The sequence below is a fragment of the Neomonachus schauinslandi genome, chromosome 6, assembly GCF_002201575.2.
Source record: "Neomonachus schauinslandi chromosome 6, ASM220157v2, whole genome shotgun sequence".
NCBI lineage: Eukaryota > Metazoa > Chordata > Mammalia > Carnivora > Phocidae > Neomonachus > Neomonachus schauinslandi.
Genome location: NC_058408.1, coordinates 3,176,299 through 3,194,125, shown reverse-complemented (window position 1 = coordinate 3,194,125; position 17,827 = coordinate 3,176,299). Strand labels below are relative to the sequence as shown.

General features: G+C 43.8%; 1 protein-coding gene across 1 annotated transcript; it reads right to left on the bottom strand.

The window, feature by feature from the left end:
- Positions 1-775: 775 nt before the first annotated feature.
- Positions 776-3,957, bottom strand: LOC110573358 (T-cell surface glycoprotein CD1c-like). Its single transcript, XM_021681850.1, has 6 exons — positions 3,882-3,957; positions 3,087-3,353; positions 1,931-2,209; positions 1,438-1,716; positions 993-1,083; positions 776-847 (listed from the first exon to the last, which is right to left on the bottom strand). The coding sequence occupies exons 1-6, from the start codon at positions 3,955-3,957 to the stop codon at positions 826-828; spliced, it is 1,014 nt and encodes a 337-aa protein (XP_021537525.1). The 3' UTR covers positions 776-825.
- Between the last annotated feature and the right edge of the window lie 13,870 nt (positions 3,958-17,827).

Sequence of the window (17,827 nt, the reverse complement as noted above, 5' to 3'; positions counted from 1 at the left end):
AGATAGCACTACCCTTTGGGGGGTTTGTTTTCCATATACATCCCTTGCCTTGATCCCGTCCTTATCCTGGGGACCAGCTCTCTTGTGCCTTTTTATTAACCATTCAGTGACACGTCTGCCCCACTGCCCTGCAGACGTTGCCTGCTCACTGTTTCTCTCTTCATGTTTAGAATAAGTTGGAGAGGGATGGCTCATTGTATTTTTCAAGTAAGTATGGCAGGGAGCAAAGTTGCATTTTTCCTTAAGAGTTAGGGAGAAAATGAGGGAGCTAAAGGAATGTGGGATTTCTGGGCCAAACAAGAAACACTGGAACAAGAAGGGAAACGTCAACCCTTCAAATACTACAACCATGTCAGGAATGAACATTATGAAGAAAGACTATCAACATGACAGTGAATCTAACTTGGATATGGTTTGTTTGGGTTTGATTTTTACTGAGCATGTATTACACACAGGAAACGCACCTTCATCATGATCATTGTCCCAAAAGAGCTTGCACATAGGAAGGGGAAGAAAGACCTAGGTAACTGTGTGCAGGGTAGAAGTGAGGTGCACATATAGCAGAGATGAAGGGCTTACCACCCACGGATCAGGGAACACCCTGGAGGATGAGAATCAGAATGGGCTTCAAAAGTAGAGGACTATTGAACAGATGGAGATTACAAGGAAGGGATTCTATACAGAGTTACAGAACTAAATTAGTTTATGTGAACAATGATTATAAAGCAGAAACAAGAAAAAAATTAAATAGAGGGAAAAAAGAATGTTATCATCACTCTGTGGTCCTAGGTTCCTGGGCCACTGGGGAGGGCATGATGAGGCAGCTCACGGGATGTCTTGATAGGAGCTGTGGAAAAGAAATGGGAGATATTGGGTGCACTGGAGGTGGTAAGTGAGGATGAGGGGAGTGTCAGGAGACAGAAGCTAAGAGAGGTAAAAATGGAATGTGAAATAAGATACGGGGAAGAAAGGAGGAAACACAAAGAACTCACCAGCGCTTCTTAAACCACAATGCAAGGACTATCAGAAGCATTAGGGGCACTATCACGGCCAACAGGATCAAGTACAAGGAAAGGTGGTGTCCTGTGGGTATTGGAAAGACACACCGATGTCATTTTCCACCCACTGTCAGTTCTACTCTGTCCACTGATTTCCTCCCACGTCAACATATGCATTGGGTATGAGGGCCATCTTCAACCGGCCTTGTCACGGTATTCCCACACCTGCTCAGAGAGGGGCACCTCATCTCTCCCTAAGTCTCTTACATCTGAGCGGCCTTCGTGTTCCATCATTCCATCCCTACATTCTTGAAGTCACTTGTATTCATTCCTTCCTGATACTGTGCTCACATAATTCTGGTGTCATGATACCTTCCTCTGCCCTAACCTCTAGGCTCAACAACCACCTTCGCACACCTACAGACCCAATCTTACTCACCCCAGTACAGAATGATGTCCTGGTTTCCTAGACTGCTGTGTCTCACCCGGCAGGACAGGCCGGCCGCCTCCTCAGCTTCCATGTCCAGGGTCACTCGGAGATACCACGTTCCATCAGCATGGGGCAGGACGTCGCCTTGCTGGGTGCCCTGCTGCTCCTGCTCACCCCGCATCCACATTACCCACACAGGCTTTGGGTAGAAGCCGGAGACATGGCACACCAGCAGCAGACGGCCGGGACCGGGACTGGGGCCAGTGGACAGCCAGGCCTCTGGCCTCACTGCAGAGGGCATGAGAGGTATTCAGATAGGGACTCTAACACACAGCTTAGGGGTCTTTAACCACACCCATATGCATGTATTATCTTCCTTTGGGAAACTTGTACCCAGCAAACCCTATCTGTCTTGAATTCTTCCTTGTCCCGACTTTGAAAAGGACGGTGGGAAGGGGCAAGACTTGTATAGAAAAATCTTAGAGGAAGGGGCTGTACCAACCTTGCCTCTTGTAATCCACCTTCGAGGCATCAAAGAGACCCAAGGCAAATCGGGGACAGGTGTTTGTGAGGAGCTTGTGCACGATTTCCTTGATGCCTTCATACTGGTTCATGAGATCACAGGCACTCTGGGCTCTGCTGTCACCCTCTGGAGCTGGCACCCATGACATGTTTTGGAAACTCAGGAAATCTGATCCTTCATAAGCTGCCTGTAAGAAGACTTTTGCAATGTCACTGGAATGTAGCTCACAGCCAGCTGTCACCTGTACTTCAAAAGGATCTAGGAAGAAGAAGAAGAAATAGAGATTTGTGAAAAAAAAATGAGAGAAACAATATAAGAACTTTATTAAAAAGTGGATCAAGGGGATGCCTGGGTGGCTCAGTCAGTTGAGCATCTGCCTTCGGCTCAGGTCATGATCTCAGGGTCCTGGGATTGAGCCCCATGTCAGGCTCCCTGCTCAGCGGAGAACCTGCTTCTCTCTCTCCCTCTGCCTGCCACTACTCTCCCTGCTCATGCTCTCTATCTTTCTGTCAAATAAATAAATAAAATCTTTTTTAAAAAGTGGAGCAAGAAAATTGTATGGGGGCGTAGGGGTAAGCTAAAGATGTATTTGATCAGCAATAAGGAAGAGAATTGATGGGATGGGGAAGGGGCCATAAGGGAGACAAGCCAAGAATCAAGAATTTGACTTGAAGAAGTCAGGGAAATGATAGGTGAGTCACAGGTTGGAGGGTGAGGGTGGGGGGTAGGAGCCCATGTGAAGGAGCTGCAATTACAGCTCTCCAGAGCACATGACACAGGCCATAATGGTTGTTGGGTTGTGGACATAGACCTTGGAAGGTACTGAATGGAGAAAGAGACCAAAGTTTAATGGAATCAGGTGCAGAGGTGGACAATTGTGTGTCTCCATGTTTTACCATAGAAGGGAGAACACTGGGGAAAGATAAAAATGCACAAGAAAAAAAGGAGTCAGAAGAAGCAAGAGTCTAGGAAATCTTGAGGAGTCAACATATGGAATGACCCCCAAGAAGTTTATGCATGAAGATTTTTATGGAGGGACAGGAATAACGGCAGTAGCCCAGAATGATATGAGGATGTTTCCCAGAAACAGAAGAACCTTCTGAGGGATTCCCTTAATTAAGTAGATTGAACTTACATCCAAAGTGCAGTTGACTGGCATATTCTTCAGTCTCCCGAGTTAATCCAATGAAGTAGACACGGAACAGCAGCTCCAGATCTATCAGCTCCTCGTCGCTGAAGTTGCCCTTAGACCAGGTGTGCAGGAAAATGATCGTGCCAGACTCACTGTCCCAGCCATGAGTCTGCACATCACCCAGCCAACCTGAGCCTTGATGTTGTGCCCAGGAGTGGTTGGCAAAGGATGAGATCTGGATGATGTGGAACTGGATGTGTTCCTGAGTGGCTGAGGGTAGTGGAGGGGTAGAGGGTCAGGTAGTTTAAGGGAAAAAGGAGGCAAGCAGGAAGGGGAAGATGGAAAGTGAACCAGTTACGAGAGAGACGAGAGACAGAGAAATAGGGAGGACGAGAGAGAGGGAGAGACATAGAGAGAGGGAGGGAAGGAGGGAAGGAGGAAGAGAAAGACAGGAGGAGAGAGAGAAAGAAAGGGATGGAGGGAAGAAGGGGGAGAGAGAGGGAGAGACAGAGAGACAGAGAGAAAGAGGGGAGGAGGGAGAGAAAGACAGGGGGAGAGAGAGGGACAGAGAGAGAAGAAATGAGAGAAGCGGGGAGGGATAGAGACAAGTTATGACTAGGTTAATGATGGCATTTCCCTCACCCGGGGCCCCATACTCTTTTCAAGGGGTAAGCCTTACCAGGAGACAGGAACCCTCAGGGTGTGAGCACTCTGGTGACCTGAGAATCATGATCTGTCTAGGGAAAGGCAAGCACACCCCGCCCAGATCAGGGACTGGGCAGCCAGCAGAGCTCTTACCTTCTGCACTGTCAGCCCCCGGGAGAAGAGCAGCCAGCAGGACGAGTTCCAGAGATAGTATGTCGCTTGCAGACATTTCTCAACTTCCTTCTGTTCTCAGCAAACCTGCCCCTCAGTGTTTCTGTTCTGACTTCCTTCTTCCACCAACTGCTAATTGAAACAAAAGACTATCTGCTGCTCCTTCAACCTCCAGCTTCCTACGCGTGCTCTCATTTCCCCTCCAGCTCGGACCAAGACTGTCCTTCTGGCTTCCTTCCCGCTGCTCTCCTCGTCCTCAGCCTCCCTTTCTGGATTCCCTCCTCGAAGTTGTGTGTGACAATGGAAGGTCTCTGCACCTCTTGGAGACTCACGTCTCACCACTACAACAAAAAACAGAAACTGCATGGTGTCGCCAAGCCCTGCTTGTTCTAACAGATCAGAGTCCCAGTTTCTCCACCAGCTCTGCCTCAGTGTCCCCTCCTCCTCCCATCTGGACACTCCATCCTCCTCTTCCCCTTTGCAGTATCTTCAAAGCCTCCTCTTTCCTATCTCACCCTGTATCCTTCCACCTGTCTCCTTCCCTGATTCTCTCTGGCTCCTTTGTAAATGGGAGGATTTGCATTCTCAGGTCTACTGCCATCTCCCAGGCACCTGCATAAACCACAGCTGGTTCGCCGCTATCCTTAGAGATGAAAGCGTGGCCACCCCAGAGTGCATAGGACCATCAACAATACAAAGCGTATGCCCTCCTCTTGAGTTTAATTTGTATATTCCCTCACTAAAAAGTCCCTCAACACATGCTTGGTACCAAGTATCTTAGTAGGTATGTGAACATACAGAGATGGACAAGTGTATTTAAACCAAGAATTGAAATACATTGTGATAATTGCTGTTTCAGTGTCTAGCATCCCGGACACAAGGACAACAATCTCCAGGGAGGCATTCTGACCACCTGGCCCCTGGAGTGTCCATGATTTGAAGTCTTGAGTGGAGGCTGTGCTTTTCAACCTGAGGGTGTGGTGGACAACGTGTACAGCGATGGATCGTGGGGAGGAGGGGTCAGATGTACAGCTTTTCACAGAGACACATGCAAGGGAAGGCTTGGAACTTTCTCACTGATGGTAAGTGTTGTGATCTGATGAAAATACATTGTCAGAGGGGCGCCTGGGTGGCTCAGTCGTTAGGCGTCTGCCTTCAGCTCAGGTCATGATCCCAGGGTCCTGGGATCGAGCCCCACATTGGGCTCCCTGCTCCGTGGGAAGCCTGCTTCTCCCTCTCCCACTCCCCCTGCTTGTGTTCCCTCTCTCGCTGTGTCTCTCTCTGTCAAATAAATAAAATCTTTAAAAAAAAAATACATTGTCAGAAGAGAGTGGCATTTGTTAATGTTCAAAAATATGTATGTCGCCCATTTGAGAAGTGCCTGGTGATTTGTCGATGGTTCTGACTGGTTAACGTGTGTGAATACATGAGTTCCGATCTTTTAAAGACCAAGCCATATGTTATTATAGTGCCCTTTAATAACTTCCAGAACTCACCGAGTGCAGGGGACACTTACTTAAATCCTGTTTGCAGCCATTTCTCTTTCACGTTCGTCAGCATTAATAATGAGGCTGGAGGTCACAGTCAGTGAGCTCTTTCTATTACGGCCACAGATACAGGGCGATTTCTCTGTGCCAAAAACTCCTCCAAGAACCACCAACCACGATTTCAGCCCCACCCAGATCTTGCACACGCCCCAGATCCCATCACTGCCCGAATCTTCTTGTCAATGGCAACCTGCAGTGTTAGGAAGCCACAGCCCACACGATGCTGTGTGGTTATCACAGTCCGCTGTAGGAAACACACAGCCCTCCCGCTCCCTCACAGGGGGATTAAGGCCACGGAGATCCGGACAGTGGAATGTGTGGTGCTGCAGACATAGGCCACCTGCGGGGCTCTGAGCACCTGGCTCTGCAGAGCTCGGGAGAGCCGCCGCCTTGGATGGCAGCCCCAAGACAGAGGCTGCGTGTGGTGTGCTGGTGTGAGAAAGCAAGCCTCTAAGATTCTCAAGTTTACTTATGACTGCAACCCAACCCAGCCATACTGATTAGTATTATAGAGCCTGTAGAACCAGGTAACTAGCATTCTTTCCCCCTCCTAAGCTCAGAACCAAATGAGGTAGAGATATAAAGCATAAGATTATCAATCAAATTGTCAGCTTCACTTCTGATAAAGCTTCTGGAGAATTTCCATTACATGTGTAATCCAAGTAATTTTGCTGGCATTGAACTCCAAATGAAGTGGTCTTATTGTTATAAACTGATTATTTGTGTCCCCCCCACCACCAAAATTCATATACTGAAGCCCTAACAACACCCCCCCCCCACCCTGAGTGGTTCTATTTGAAGATGGGAACTTTTTTTTTTTTGTAGTTTTTAATTTTATTATGTTATGTTAGTCACCATACAATACATCATTGGTTTTTGATGTGGTGATCCACGATCCATTGTTTTCGTATAACACCCAGTGCTCCGTGCAGTACGTGCCCTCCTTAATACCCATCACCGGGCTAACCAATTCCCCCTCCCCCCTCCCCTCTAGAACCCTGTTTGTTTCTCGGGTCCATAGTCTCTCATGGTTCATCTCTCCCTCCAATTCCCCCCCCCCATTTTCCCCTTCCTTCTCCTAATGTCCTCCATGTTATTCCTTATGTTCCACAAATAAGTGAAACCATATGATAATTGACTTTCTCTGCTTGACTTATTTCGCTTAGCATAATCTCCTCCAGTCCCATCCATGTTGATGTAAAAGTTGGGTATTCATCTTTTCTGATGGCTGAGTAATATTCCATTGTATATATGGACCATATCTTCTTTATCCATTCATCTGTTGATGAATAGCCACAGTTTGGCTATTGCGGACATTACTGCTATGAACATTGGGGTGCATATGGCCCTTCTTTTCACTATATCTGTGTCTTTGGCGTAAATACCCAGTAGTGCAATTGCTGGTTCATAGGGTAGCTCTATTTTTAAATTTTTGAGGAACCTCCACACTGTTTTCCAAAGTGGCTGTACCAACTTGCATTCCCACCAACAGTGTAAGAGGGTGAAGATGGGAACTCTTAAGAAGTAATCGTGGTTACACGAGTTACTAACAGGGGGGCCTTACAAGAAGAGATGACAGAGAATGAGCTCTCTCTCTCCCTCTCTCCCTGTCCCCAGGCACCAAAGAAAGGTCATGTGAGGAGCTACCAAGAAGGCAGCTGTCTACAAGCCAGGAAGAGAGAATTCACTGGAAATCAAACTGTCTTGCACTTCTAGTCTCAAGATCTTGGAGAAGGTGACCATGGGGTTAGGCCTGCTCTACCAGAGTCCACACAGGCTGGAGGAGACCAGGACAACCCTCTGGGCATGGGAAGAAGGCGTAGAGACCTATTTTTTACCCAGTTTCTCTCCTGGACTCATCCGTGATGCAATCCATGTGATTGCCACAGGAAAAAATACGGAGTGATGAAGGAAAGAAGTATGTGGGGAAATTCAGCCTCAGGGGAATGAGAAGAGCAGGTACACCAGGTTCACCTCCATGGGTGATGCTTGCCCCTCAGAGAGAGAGCTCTCCTCAGCTCCCCACTGTGAGCCCAGCTCACATGGTCTCACCCCTGCTTTGCCATCCCCTCCCTACCAAACCTCACCCTCTGCCCACTTCCCTGTTTGAGAAATCTTACTGCCCCCCACAACCACATGGCTTTTACTGCCCCTTTCATTTCCCCATGAACACACCTTCAGGTTATTCTCCCCTGCCTGGCTCCCAGCATCAGCCCTGTCTCTGTTCTGTGTCTTCCACAGGCCCCCCATCCACAGCACCGAGGGCAGGATAAGCCCCACAGGGGCACCTGCAGAATACACTTGCAGCTGGTCTCTTTCCCCCACCATGACATGTCTGATGGAGAGAACCTGATGTTCTCTAATCTGGTTTCAACTTCAACTTTGTCTGACTTGGCCTGTGTTCACATTCATTTTTATTTACAGAGCCTTTTCTTTCTCTCTTTTCTGGATCTCATTTCTCACTTTTCTATCTTGTGTAAACATTGTTCTCTGTTTACCCTTCATCTGAGCTCCCAGCACCTCCTCTCATTATCACCTCTCCTGCTTATCTCCTCATCCATTCATTCAAAGACCTGCCACCACCTCAGCTAAAATATGAAAACTATGGCACTGCCTTATCACTTGACCCTTAGATTTCTGTGTGTAATTATATATGAACGGTACTATTTTTTTTTTGCCAAACAGAAGTCAGATATTTTTGTAAGAGCAAGGCTTTCATGATCAATTTTTACAGTCCCACACTCTCATGCAAAGACTGACTTTATATCATAAGATTTAGAGTCGAAATTTAAAAAATGCAAACTTTGTTTGCATCGATGACCCTCTTCTTATTGACCTGACCACTTCATTTTTCTTTAAAAAAAATCCCTTAATCCTTTGAAGCTTACAAGGAATTAAGTACATTGAACTGGGATTCTAATATCATTCTGCTTATGGTATTAATTTTACTAAAATATCATGCCAAACTAAGGCTAAGGATATCAATTTAAAGGATATTTTTGAAAGTACACATGTGACTTTTATTTTATTAAAAATTCAAATTAGCACTATCTTTAAAAAGATAGCGTATCTCTCTGCCTCATGAACAGACTGGAAGGGGGCAGTTCAGGGCTGTGCCATTCTGTTGCATCAGGGATTTGGTGGCCAGCTTCCTCTTTTGTTCTGGGGGTTTTTGAATGTTTTGTTTTGCTTTGTTTTGTCCTGTTATGGTCTTTACCGCACTTGGTCCTCGTTCTGAAACTCACCCCATACTCCGAGGTGGTTGCTGGAGGTCCTTCCTTCAAGCCCACGGTCCAGCCAGTGGTCATGAAAAAGGAGGAGGCTGAGCACACCCACCTGCAGCTGCTTTGGTTCCATGTCCCTGAAGTTGTACGTCCATGGGTCAGACCACAGACACACAACCACACCACCTCACAGGGGGTTTAAGGAGGCAGCTTTGATTCAGCCCAGCTAATAAATGGGGCTTGATTTATTCTAGAGGAAGCAGAAAATAGATTCTGGAGACAAACAGTGGTCTCTGCCATGGAGCCGCATTTGACAATTCATCTGCCCACGGAGGCACATGGGTAGATGGTTGGTGAGCAGTTTCACGTGAATAAGGTAACCGGTAATAACACTGCTCAAAGCTCAAACACCATGGGTGCTTTTCTCAGGACACTTTGTACCTAAATTAGGGCTCGTACCTGTTCCTGCCTAAAGTCGCATCCAGCGTTCTTGCTGAAGTAGTATTGGTCATGCACTGGGAACAAAATTAAGCCCGCAAGTGCCTGTGTCTTAGAGTAGCACCAAAACTTTACCTCAGGAGGAATCTCGGTACTCCCTGGGGATGCTGTCAGCCTGCAGGGAGCAATTCTGGGATTCAAGTGACAGTTTTTGAATACATCTCCAAAAGCTGTGAGAGATGTCCAGTTGCCAATCCCACCCACAACTCAACTGATGACTGGCTGCTGCTCTGCACGTAACAGATGATATAAAATTGTGGTACATGACATGTATGTTAGAGCGTGGAGTCTCAACATCACTGCTGCTCAAAACTCATGAAATCTGTTCAATATAGACAATATGCTCATTCCTACAGAGAGTGCCAAATCAACCCTTGAGCTTGCCAGAAAGTGGGAGAGATGCATACCCGGCTCGATCCTGTTGTGTCGTATGGACTTACTTTCTCATTTTTCATGTAGGCTGATATAATCACTTTACTTTATTTAAGAGACTGAAGCAGGCCTAGGAAACTCATGAAACTGATGGAACAAATTTTCCTGAGAATGTTGTTCACAGCACTACATAGTTTCTTCCTTCTAAGAACTGATGGGAGAAATTTCTTTGTGGCCTGAGGACCAGGAAGAGCTGTACTTTTTCCAAATGACTTACCTGACTGTATCTTTCTAGACCCTTCTAGACCCTGTCTCAGTCACCTCCGAGCCCTCTCATAATTTACAACCCACATACAGCCAACGTTTAGAGCATCGTGAAGCTTTTTAAAATTTACCCCATTCTTGGCTTCATCTTTCTTTACCAGCCATATATTCCCTTGGATTCTATTCCTGTATTATTATTGATAAACTTAGTCTTACATGCATGATTTTGTAAGTCATGTCAATGACAAGCTAACAAGTTACTGTGAACTTAAGCATGGGTTTGTAAGGCGCTTGATTTGGGGGGCTTCTAATGTTTTAGGAACAAGGACACGTAAGCTTTGTTTTAATCTGCACTGCCACCCAGAGGTAAAATATAGAAATTTATCCCAACCTGTAGCCTTTGGTGAGTATAAAAACCCTGACATTTTCAACCAGAGGGTTTTGATGTTGCACATATTTTGATTCTGTGCTTAGAAATGGAAATATTTTATACAATATTATATACTTTTGTGGGGTTTTTTTCCCTAGTGTTTTATCCCTGGTGCAATCCATTAACCCAATTCAGTCTTTTTATTCTATAGAACCTAATCTAAAAACATTTTCCGATATTAGTTTTGCTCTGTTGTGTTTTGAGTATAGAATCTTAAGTGCAGATGGTTGAACTAATCCTTCTCTTCCATCTGTGGCCCCCGGTCATCACTTGGTCTGAACAGACTTCCTCTGTAAATTCCCTCGTGTTCACCCCCATTCCCTTCTGCTCCCCACGTTCTCCTGTATTGATGTGCTATCCTTCTGTTTCTATGTGTTCTTGGAAAATGTGGTGCTTTGATGTATACAATGTCAATTTCCACAAAAGGTATTATGCTGTATGCTCCATTTACTAACATATCTCACTGAGCACTGTTTCAAAGACCTTCCCATAGTGCTCTGTGTATATACATATTTTAATTTTAGAATTCCAAATACTTCTCTCAATTTTCCACCATTAATTTTATTCAGTTTATACTTGGTTGATAAGAAAGCCTTCATTTTGCAAAGTAAAATTCAACAGCTTTTATTTTTTAATTTTTTTTTCCAAAAAGTCCATCCACTTTATACATTTTGTGGTACCGAAGCGACAATATGCGAAATAGTGGAACAGTCTGTGTTGCCCCCACTCCTCCTGGACATGCCCATTCCTGTTCCCTAAGGGTGGAGAGCCCAGGACCCTTGACCGGCAGGACCTGACTTAGTTCCTGGCCCCTGTAACTGGAGCGGAGTATGTGTATATGGAAGGTGGGTGAACAACCACCGTAGACCATTTTTCTCCAAGGCTCTGCAGTTTCCAATCTGGGAACTTAGTTTAAGAAATAATTCCCCACCAATGGGTCATAAAAATATTCTGCTTTGTTATATGCTACTAATTTTGTAGTGTTGTCTTTTGCATGTAAAACTTTATTCCATTGTCAATAAGTCTTTGCTCTACTCTTTCAAAAATGACTTAGATATTTGTAGTCATTTATTCTACTATATAATATAAAAAATAAGCTTACTATGTACCTTCAGAAATCCAACTGGAACTCTAATTAGGAATTTACGGAAGTTATAGAATAATTTAAATAGAATTATAATTTTTTATAAATAACTCCATTTATGTAACTCCAATTAATTAGAGATACTTTTATGATCTTTAGTAGTTTTTATAATTTCTCTGTAAAATTCTTTCATATTCTTTCTTTAGCTAATTCTTAGCTATTTTATAGATTGTGTTGTTATTATAAATGATATCTAATTTTATCTTACTTGCTCTTTTTGCTAGTATTAAAAAGTGCTGTTGATTTTTTAATATTTATTTTGTGCCTAAAGAACTTGCTACATTTTTGGGCACCCAGGCAGTTCAGCCAGTTAAGCATCCAACTCTTGGTTTTGGCTCAGGTCATGATCTTAGGGTCCCGGGAATGAGCCCTGCATCGGGCTCCCTGCTCAGTGCAGCGTCTGCTTGTCTCTCTCCCTCCCTCTCCCCCGCTCCCCGCTTGCACTCTCTGTCTCTGTCTCTGTCTCTCTCTCTCTTAAATAAATAAATAATAAATAAATAAAATATTTTCTTAAAAAAAGAACTTGCTACATTTTTATGTTAGGTCTAATTGTTTGCTTTTACTCCAGTAGTTTCTAGGTAGAAATCATATTATCTTAAAAAAAAAAAAGATACTTATTCTCTTGAAATCCTTACAATTTTTATTTACATGTTAAATTTTTTATCTAGATAAGTTCCTGAACTCTCTGATTATTCCCAATATTTAATTTTTTATTTTCTTATATATAATCATATGATCTGCATTAATAATAATATTTTCTTTAATTTCTATTTTCATGCCTCCTTATTTCCCTTGCCTTGCTGGATTGAGAAGGACTTGTAGTATTCTACAGAGGCATGAGGATTCCAGTGGGTCAGCATCTTGTCCTTGATTCACTGGAATGTTTTTCAACCTTTAGAATCAAATATGTGTCATACAGGCTGTTTGCAGCTATGTTTCCTTCTATTCTGGGTTGGCAGGTTTTATCAGAGGTGACATTTAAATACATCAAATGCCTTTTTCTGTACCTCTGGAGATGATTATATGCCTTTATTTTCTTAATCTGTTAAAGTGATACTATTAAGAGATTTTTAATGGTAAACAGTCCTTGCATTCTATGGATAATCCCACTTCATCTGGTTCTGGTTTCTGTTTGCAAATATTTTGAGTCTATATACCTAATTTCCCTGTAAGTATGCATAAATGAGGTGAGCAGATAGTCACTATTTTAATAATTGTTTTATTTTTTTTCTGGAAAAAGCCTTGCTGGCTTTGGTGTCATGACAATTTTGCATTGGACAATTAGTCGGGATTCTTTCCTATCCTTTTCTCTGCCTGGAACAAAGTATCTGGAGTGTAATTACCTGCTGCGCCTCTAGTTTGTACCTAGGACCCTGCGCAACTAGCAGGAACTCTGACCCTCCCTCCTATTCCTTAGCAAGCATGGTACATTCAGACTTTCTCCCTCTTCTAGGATTTTTTAAGATAAAATTTTATCTATAACAAGTGTGTTGATATAAATCATAACATGTTCTTATTCAAACTATATGCCATTCCTGTAACATGTCCACTTTCTCATATTTATTACTCTTTCGATCAGTTCTGAGAGAAGTGTTATATTTTTATTAATTTTCTCAAAAGGCCATCTTTGGTGTTGTCAGTCACTTTTATCCTTTTGTTTGTTTGTTTGTTTTGCTCTTTCTTTTTAACTTTTAGTGCTTTTAATGAATTTTTTACCTTCTAGATTTTTACTGACTTTGTCTTTTTTCTAGCTTCTTAATTATAATCTTAACTCATATGTTTTTAGTCCATCTTGCTTACAAATAAATGCTTTTGAAGCTGTAAATTCTCCCAATACTTGTCACTTCACAATCATTTTGATCCAGAAAGAGAGAATAAGTACTCAACAATGTAAAAGCAATACCTGTCAATAAGACTGCGAAAACCAGTCCTTAGTGACCACTGTCTAATAGTCTGGAATATTTAAAACTGAACAAATGCAGAAACAGACGGGTGTGAGGCCAGATAAACACCTTGTTCATGGTCCCTTAAGGTCTGCATCCCATTAAAAATGCTGAAGGACTCAAGTTACAAGTCACCACAGAAAAGGGGACAAAGCATAAGCAAATTATTTCTGAAATGTAGAGACCATAGCAATGATCAAATTCACCAATGCGTGTACCTAGCCTCAAACTAAAGTCACACAGAAAGTGGATTTCACCGCAAGAAAGGCTAATACTAATTGTGCTGATACATGCCCTAGGTTGGCTTCTCCTTCCTTCTTACTAATGAGGAAGCATGCATTTGTGTGCAGACGTGTCCAGCCCTCATTTGAGGAGAAACGTCCTTTCCCTTCTTTTTCTCTGCAGTACTCATCCTTGCTCTCAAGTTCATTTTTAATCTCTCTAGAACAGAGAAATTCCCTGGACACTTGCAACTTGCTCTGGACTTGGCCAAGTAAACTCCCTCTCATGTGAGAATAAGAAAATGATTTTTTTAAGGTGACCACAAACAATTAAAATAATTAAAACTTAAAGGATTCATAATGAAATTATTACAAATAGTAAGCGTAAAGATTCATAAATGTGATCACGTAATGATGAATTAACTCTTGTCTCATGTACAAAGCTGACTGTAGCCATCTAGTCACATGTCTGGATGTCTAAAAAAAAAAAAATGGCTTAAGGAGGGCACATACTGCATGGAGCACTGGGTGTTATACAAAAACAATGGATCGTGGATCACCACATCAAAAACTAATGATGTATGGTGACTAACATAACATAATAAAAAAAATAATAATAATAATAATGGCTCTCACATGCCATTAACAAGTTTAGAACAAAGTCGGGATCTAATGAATAAATTAGGAAAACATCACATACTAACTAACTTAACATACTTTTACTATTCAACCCAACCTCACATTTTAAAATATCTCACCTTTCAACTTGATCATATTACTTTTATGTCCAGCAGTCAAGAGAGTGATGCAGAGTGGGGGCACAATGCCCAGAACCTGCCACGTCTGCAGAGCGGGAGTGGCCACCATCACTCTCTCACCTGCTCCCTGTCAGCCCATGGATTCAGACAAGACTGCCCCTCCTTCCAACTGCCAGATCCAGAAAGTTCTCGTTTCTCCTTTCTCCTATATCCAATCACCTGGCCTCTAGACTATAGTCTAGAACCTTCCATGAGGAGGTTCTCCCAGTGGACACTTCCATCCCTTAAATGCGAGCCCACTGTGGCTGAGGTAGAGCCTCTGTTTAGGAAACCAAGAGGAATGCTTGCAGGGAGAGAGGAAAGCCCCACCATAGAGAAGGGAAGAAACAGTTTTCAGAGATTTTGTAGAGAATAACTTGGCAAAGACAAAAAAGCTGGGATGGAAAACCTACAAAGATTTCTGAAGTTAGCCTCTGGGTGATTAAATGCAAACATCAAAAAAGGAACAAGCTTGGAGGAAGAGATTATTCATTGCATCTTAAATATCTGGACACAGAGCTGCCTCTCATACACAGTGGTACCACTCACAGAGAATATATTTACCATAAAAATAGGAAAAGCTGAATACGTGATGAAATGAAAGAATGAATGGACATATTGTATCAGGAAGAAATCTACAGAAAATTTCTTGCACGTTGAATATTTAACTGTCATTACCACAACACTTCCCGATTTATCATGTGCTGGTGCAGCTTGTCCTTTGGTCTCTACGAAAACCCTAGAAGATGAATTTCTGCCAGTCACTAATCAGCAGCAGACCCAGCACCTCAATTCCTGACCAGTGGTTTGTTAGAAATCCATGAAAACATCCATGACAGGGACTGATCCAGATGGCAGGGTTAACACGCAAGACAGGGTAAGAGTGTCACAAGATGAGGACACATGAAGAAAAAAGCAAACAGACAAGAAAGGAATAGAGGAATATTTTCAAGAATCCAGGGAAAGAAAGAGGGAAGCGAGGAGGAATGTTGCAAGGAAGAGAGACATTAGCCCAGTGTCCCCCTGAGGCCATGTCCACGTCCATCAGAGGGGAGCTTCCAGTCACTAAGGATAGAAGTCCACCATGTAGAGCTTAAACCATGTGGGGAATGTACTGGCTGATGGAACTGGGGAGCCCAGAGTGATTGGGGCTCCAGCACCTTCCGTGAGTCTGTGTGTCTGCCTTCACTTTTTTGATGCCTTGGTTTTGTTACTGCTGCTGTTCTCGACATCACTGGAGTATGATGACAAATGAACATTGGACCTATAGATAGTGTGCAGCCTTCCAGGCTCCCAGGGAGGAAGGCTGGGGGGCACCACAGGCCATGTGGACCCTCGAGGGCTCTAACAGGTGCAGCCAAGCCTGTGACGTAACATGAACAAAAGTCCTTCTGAGGAAAGTCTTCCGACAACTTCTCAGAGAGGACGGCCTGAAGAACCATGGGAGTCTGGTGCACATGGAGCATGCATGGAACTGCACCTGAATGCTCATGTCCTTACCTGCAGTGCCTTCAGGGAGGGCATGTAGCATTTCAGAAGGAAAATGCAGAATTGGTCAAGAAACTTGATTTGAAGCAAATCATGAAAATTAATATTTTAGGTAGCATTCATCTCATGTTGGAATACTTTAATTGACATTTTCTTTTAAAAACATAAAATGAAGTAACCATTAGAAGTTTGGTGTATGTGTACATGGTGACATGATGCCCACAACCAGGCCAGTTAACTCGGCCACCACCTCACATCCAGAACTCTTCTTTTTCTTTTCTTTTGTTTTTCTTTCTTCAGGAGGCGAGAACACTTGGGATCTACCCTCTTGGCAAATTTCATGTATACAATCTCTCTGGCTTCTTGCATGCAGGCTTCATCCTCAGCTTGCTTCTCTGATGCTGAAAATTGATTGTACTTATTTCAGGCTTCACACCCTGACCTTATCATCCAGAATAAGAGAACGCATCTCTTTTCCCTCCATCCTCCATAAGAATCAGGCTGTGTGGGACCTGTGCCACCTGGAGCAGGTTCCTGGCCCTGAACCATCACTCTGGGTGATGCAAATGGCATCTGTCTGATGATTGGCCTCACCTGCCAGTTACCTGCCCATCCTTCAACATGTCACATTGACAAGGATGCTTTCTCCTGATGGCCTCAGGCTGATCAGAGCCCAAGGCTACACATGAGGATGGAGTCAACCATCCAAAATCCACATGGTGGCCATGAGAGGGTGACAAGGTGGACTGGAAGTTAGAGAAACAGCCAAGCAGTCTGATTCAGGTGGGGATATTGCAAAAGTCCCCATGATTTGCTCTCCCCATTCCCATATTTTCACCTTTGCCACCTCTCCCATCTCAACGTTATTTTCCAGAAGCGTCCACACGTGTAGGGCTGGGGCCTGCACATGGCCCCTCTGGACATTTTTCAGTCTTGGGCCCCACTCTCAGCCCTAAAAAAAGAAAAATAGAACTAAATCCCTGTCCCCTAGTTCAACCCACATAAGTTGCTGACTAACAAACTGGTTAGAAAGAACAATGAAAACCACAATCGAACCAGGAAGTAAAATTTTCAAGCTCTGAAGACAGGGAAGACCTTTTCCTCCCCACGACTTGACACTCAGAATGTCCCTGCTGCATGGTCAGTGTTTGAGAATGGTTTGTTGAGTTAATTAATGAAACTAGAGTAACTGACGTCTAGCTATGGATATCTCCACTCACACTGCCACGGGGGTCATCAGTCACAGAAGGTCCATCTTCACTATTCTCGGAGTCTGTCTGTACCGATTGGCCTACCTACTGACATTGATTTGTAACCCCCAGACACAGGCCCTCACCACTATTCATGGACACATAGAGTGCAACCACCATAGATGTCCCAAGCCAAGGTTGAACCAAGTGCCCCTCTGCCTTCCTGTGTTAATTCCCACACTGTAAACATGTGTCCTATTCCTGGTCCATTTGGTGCCATATTTTCTGCACTTCCGTGGTCTTCTAGGTGATTTCAGTGTTTAAAATGGCCCTGAAGCCCAGAGCTGCAGGGTTAACTGGTGTCCTAAGCAGAAGAAGGTGGGATGTGCCTCATGACAAAACACCTGTGTAGGTGAGGCCCACTCAGGCTCCTGCTGCAGAGCTGTGGGCACTGAGTTCAGTGGTAATGAGTCAACAGTGCAGGAAATCCAGGAAAGGAACAGGACATTCATGACAGCAATGTGGAGCCACACCAGAAAGTGCTAAAGTAACATCTAGGAGGCTCTGATGACCGCATGATGACTCCAAGAAAAAGGGGAAAAGGAGCTTTGTTCTTGGATTCATGAGATGATGACTGTTTCCGAGTCTGTAAAACCATCTTGGGCAGCACAGCTGTGGGGCTGAAAGCCAAAGACCCTGGCAATCACAGTACCCGAGCTGGGAAATGTTGCACACTTCCGAGCTGGTGTTTAAGTGTGGGGAAGTACTCCGTACAATAAATTATTTACAAATACATACGTATTAAAGAAG

Bases quoted from the DNA above. Each gene is read 5' to 3' on its own strand.
- LOC110573358 (XM_021681850.1), bottom strand. From the start codon at position 3,957: ATGTCTGCAAGCGACATACTATCTCTGGAACTCGTCCTGCTGGCTGCT. The intron at 2,210-3,086 runs GTAAGTTCAATC...TCTTCTTCCTAG, and splicing joins CAGTCAACTGCACTTTGGAT to ATCCTTTTGAAGTACAGGTG. The intron at 848-992 runs GTGAGTTCTTTG...TCTTTTCCACAG, and splicing joins TTGTGGTTTAAGAAGCGCTG to CTCCTATCAAGACATCCCGT.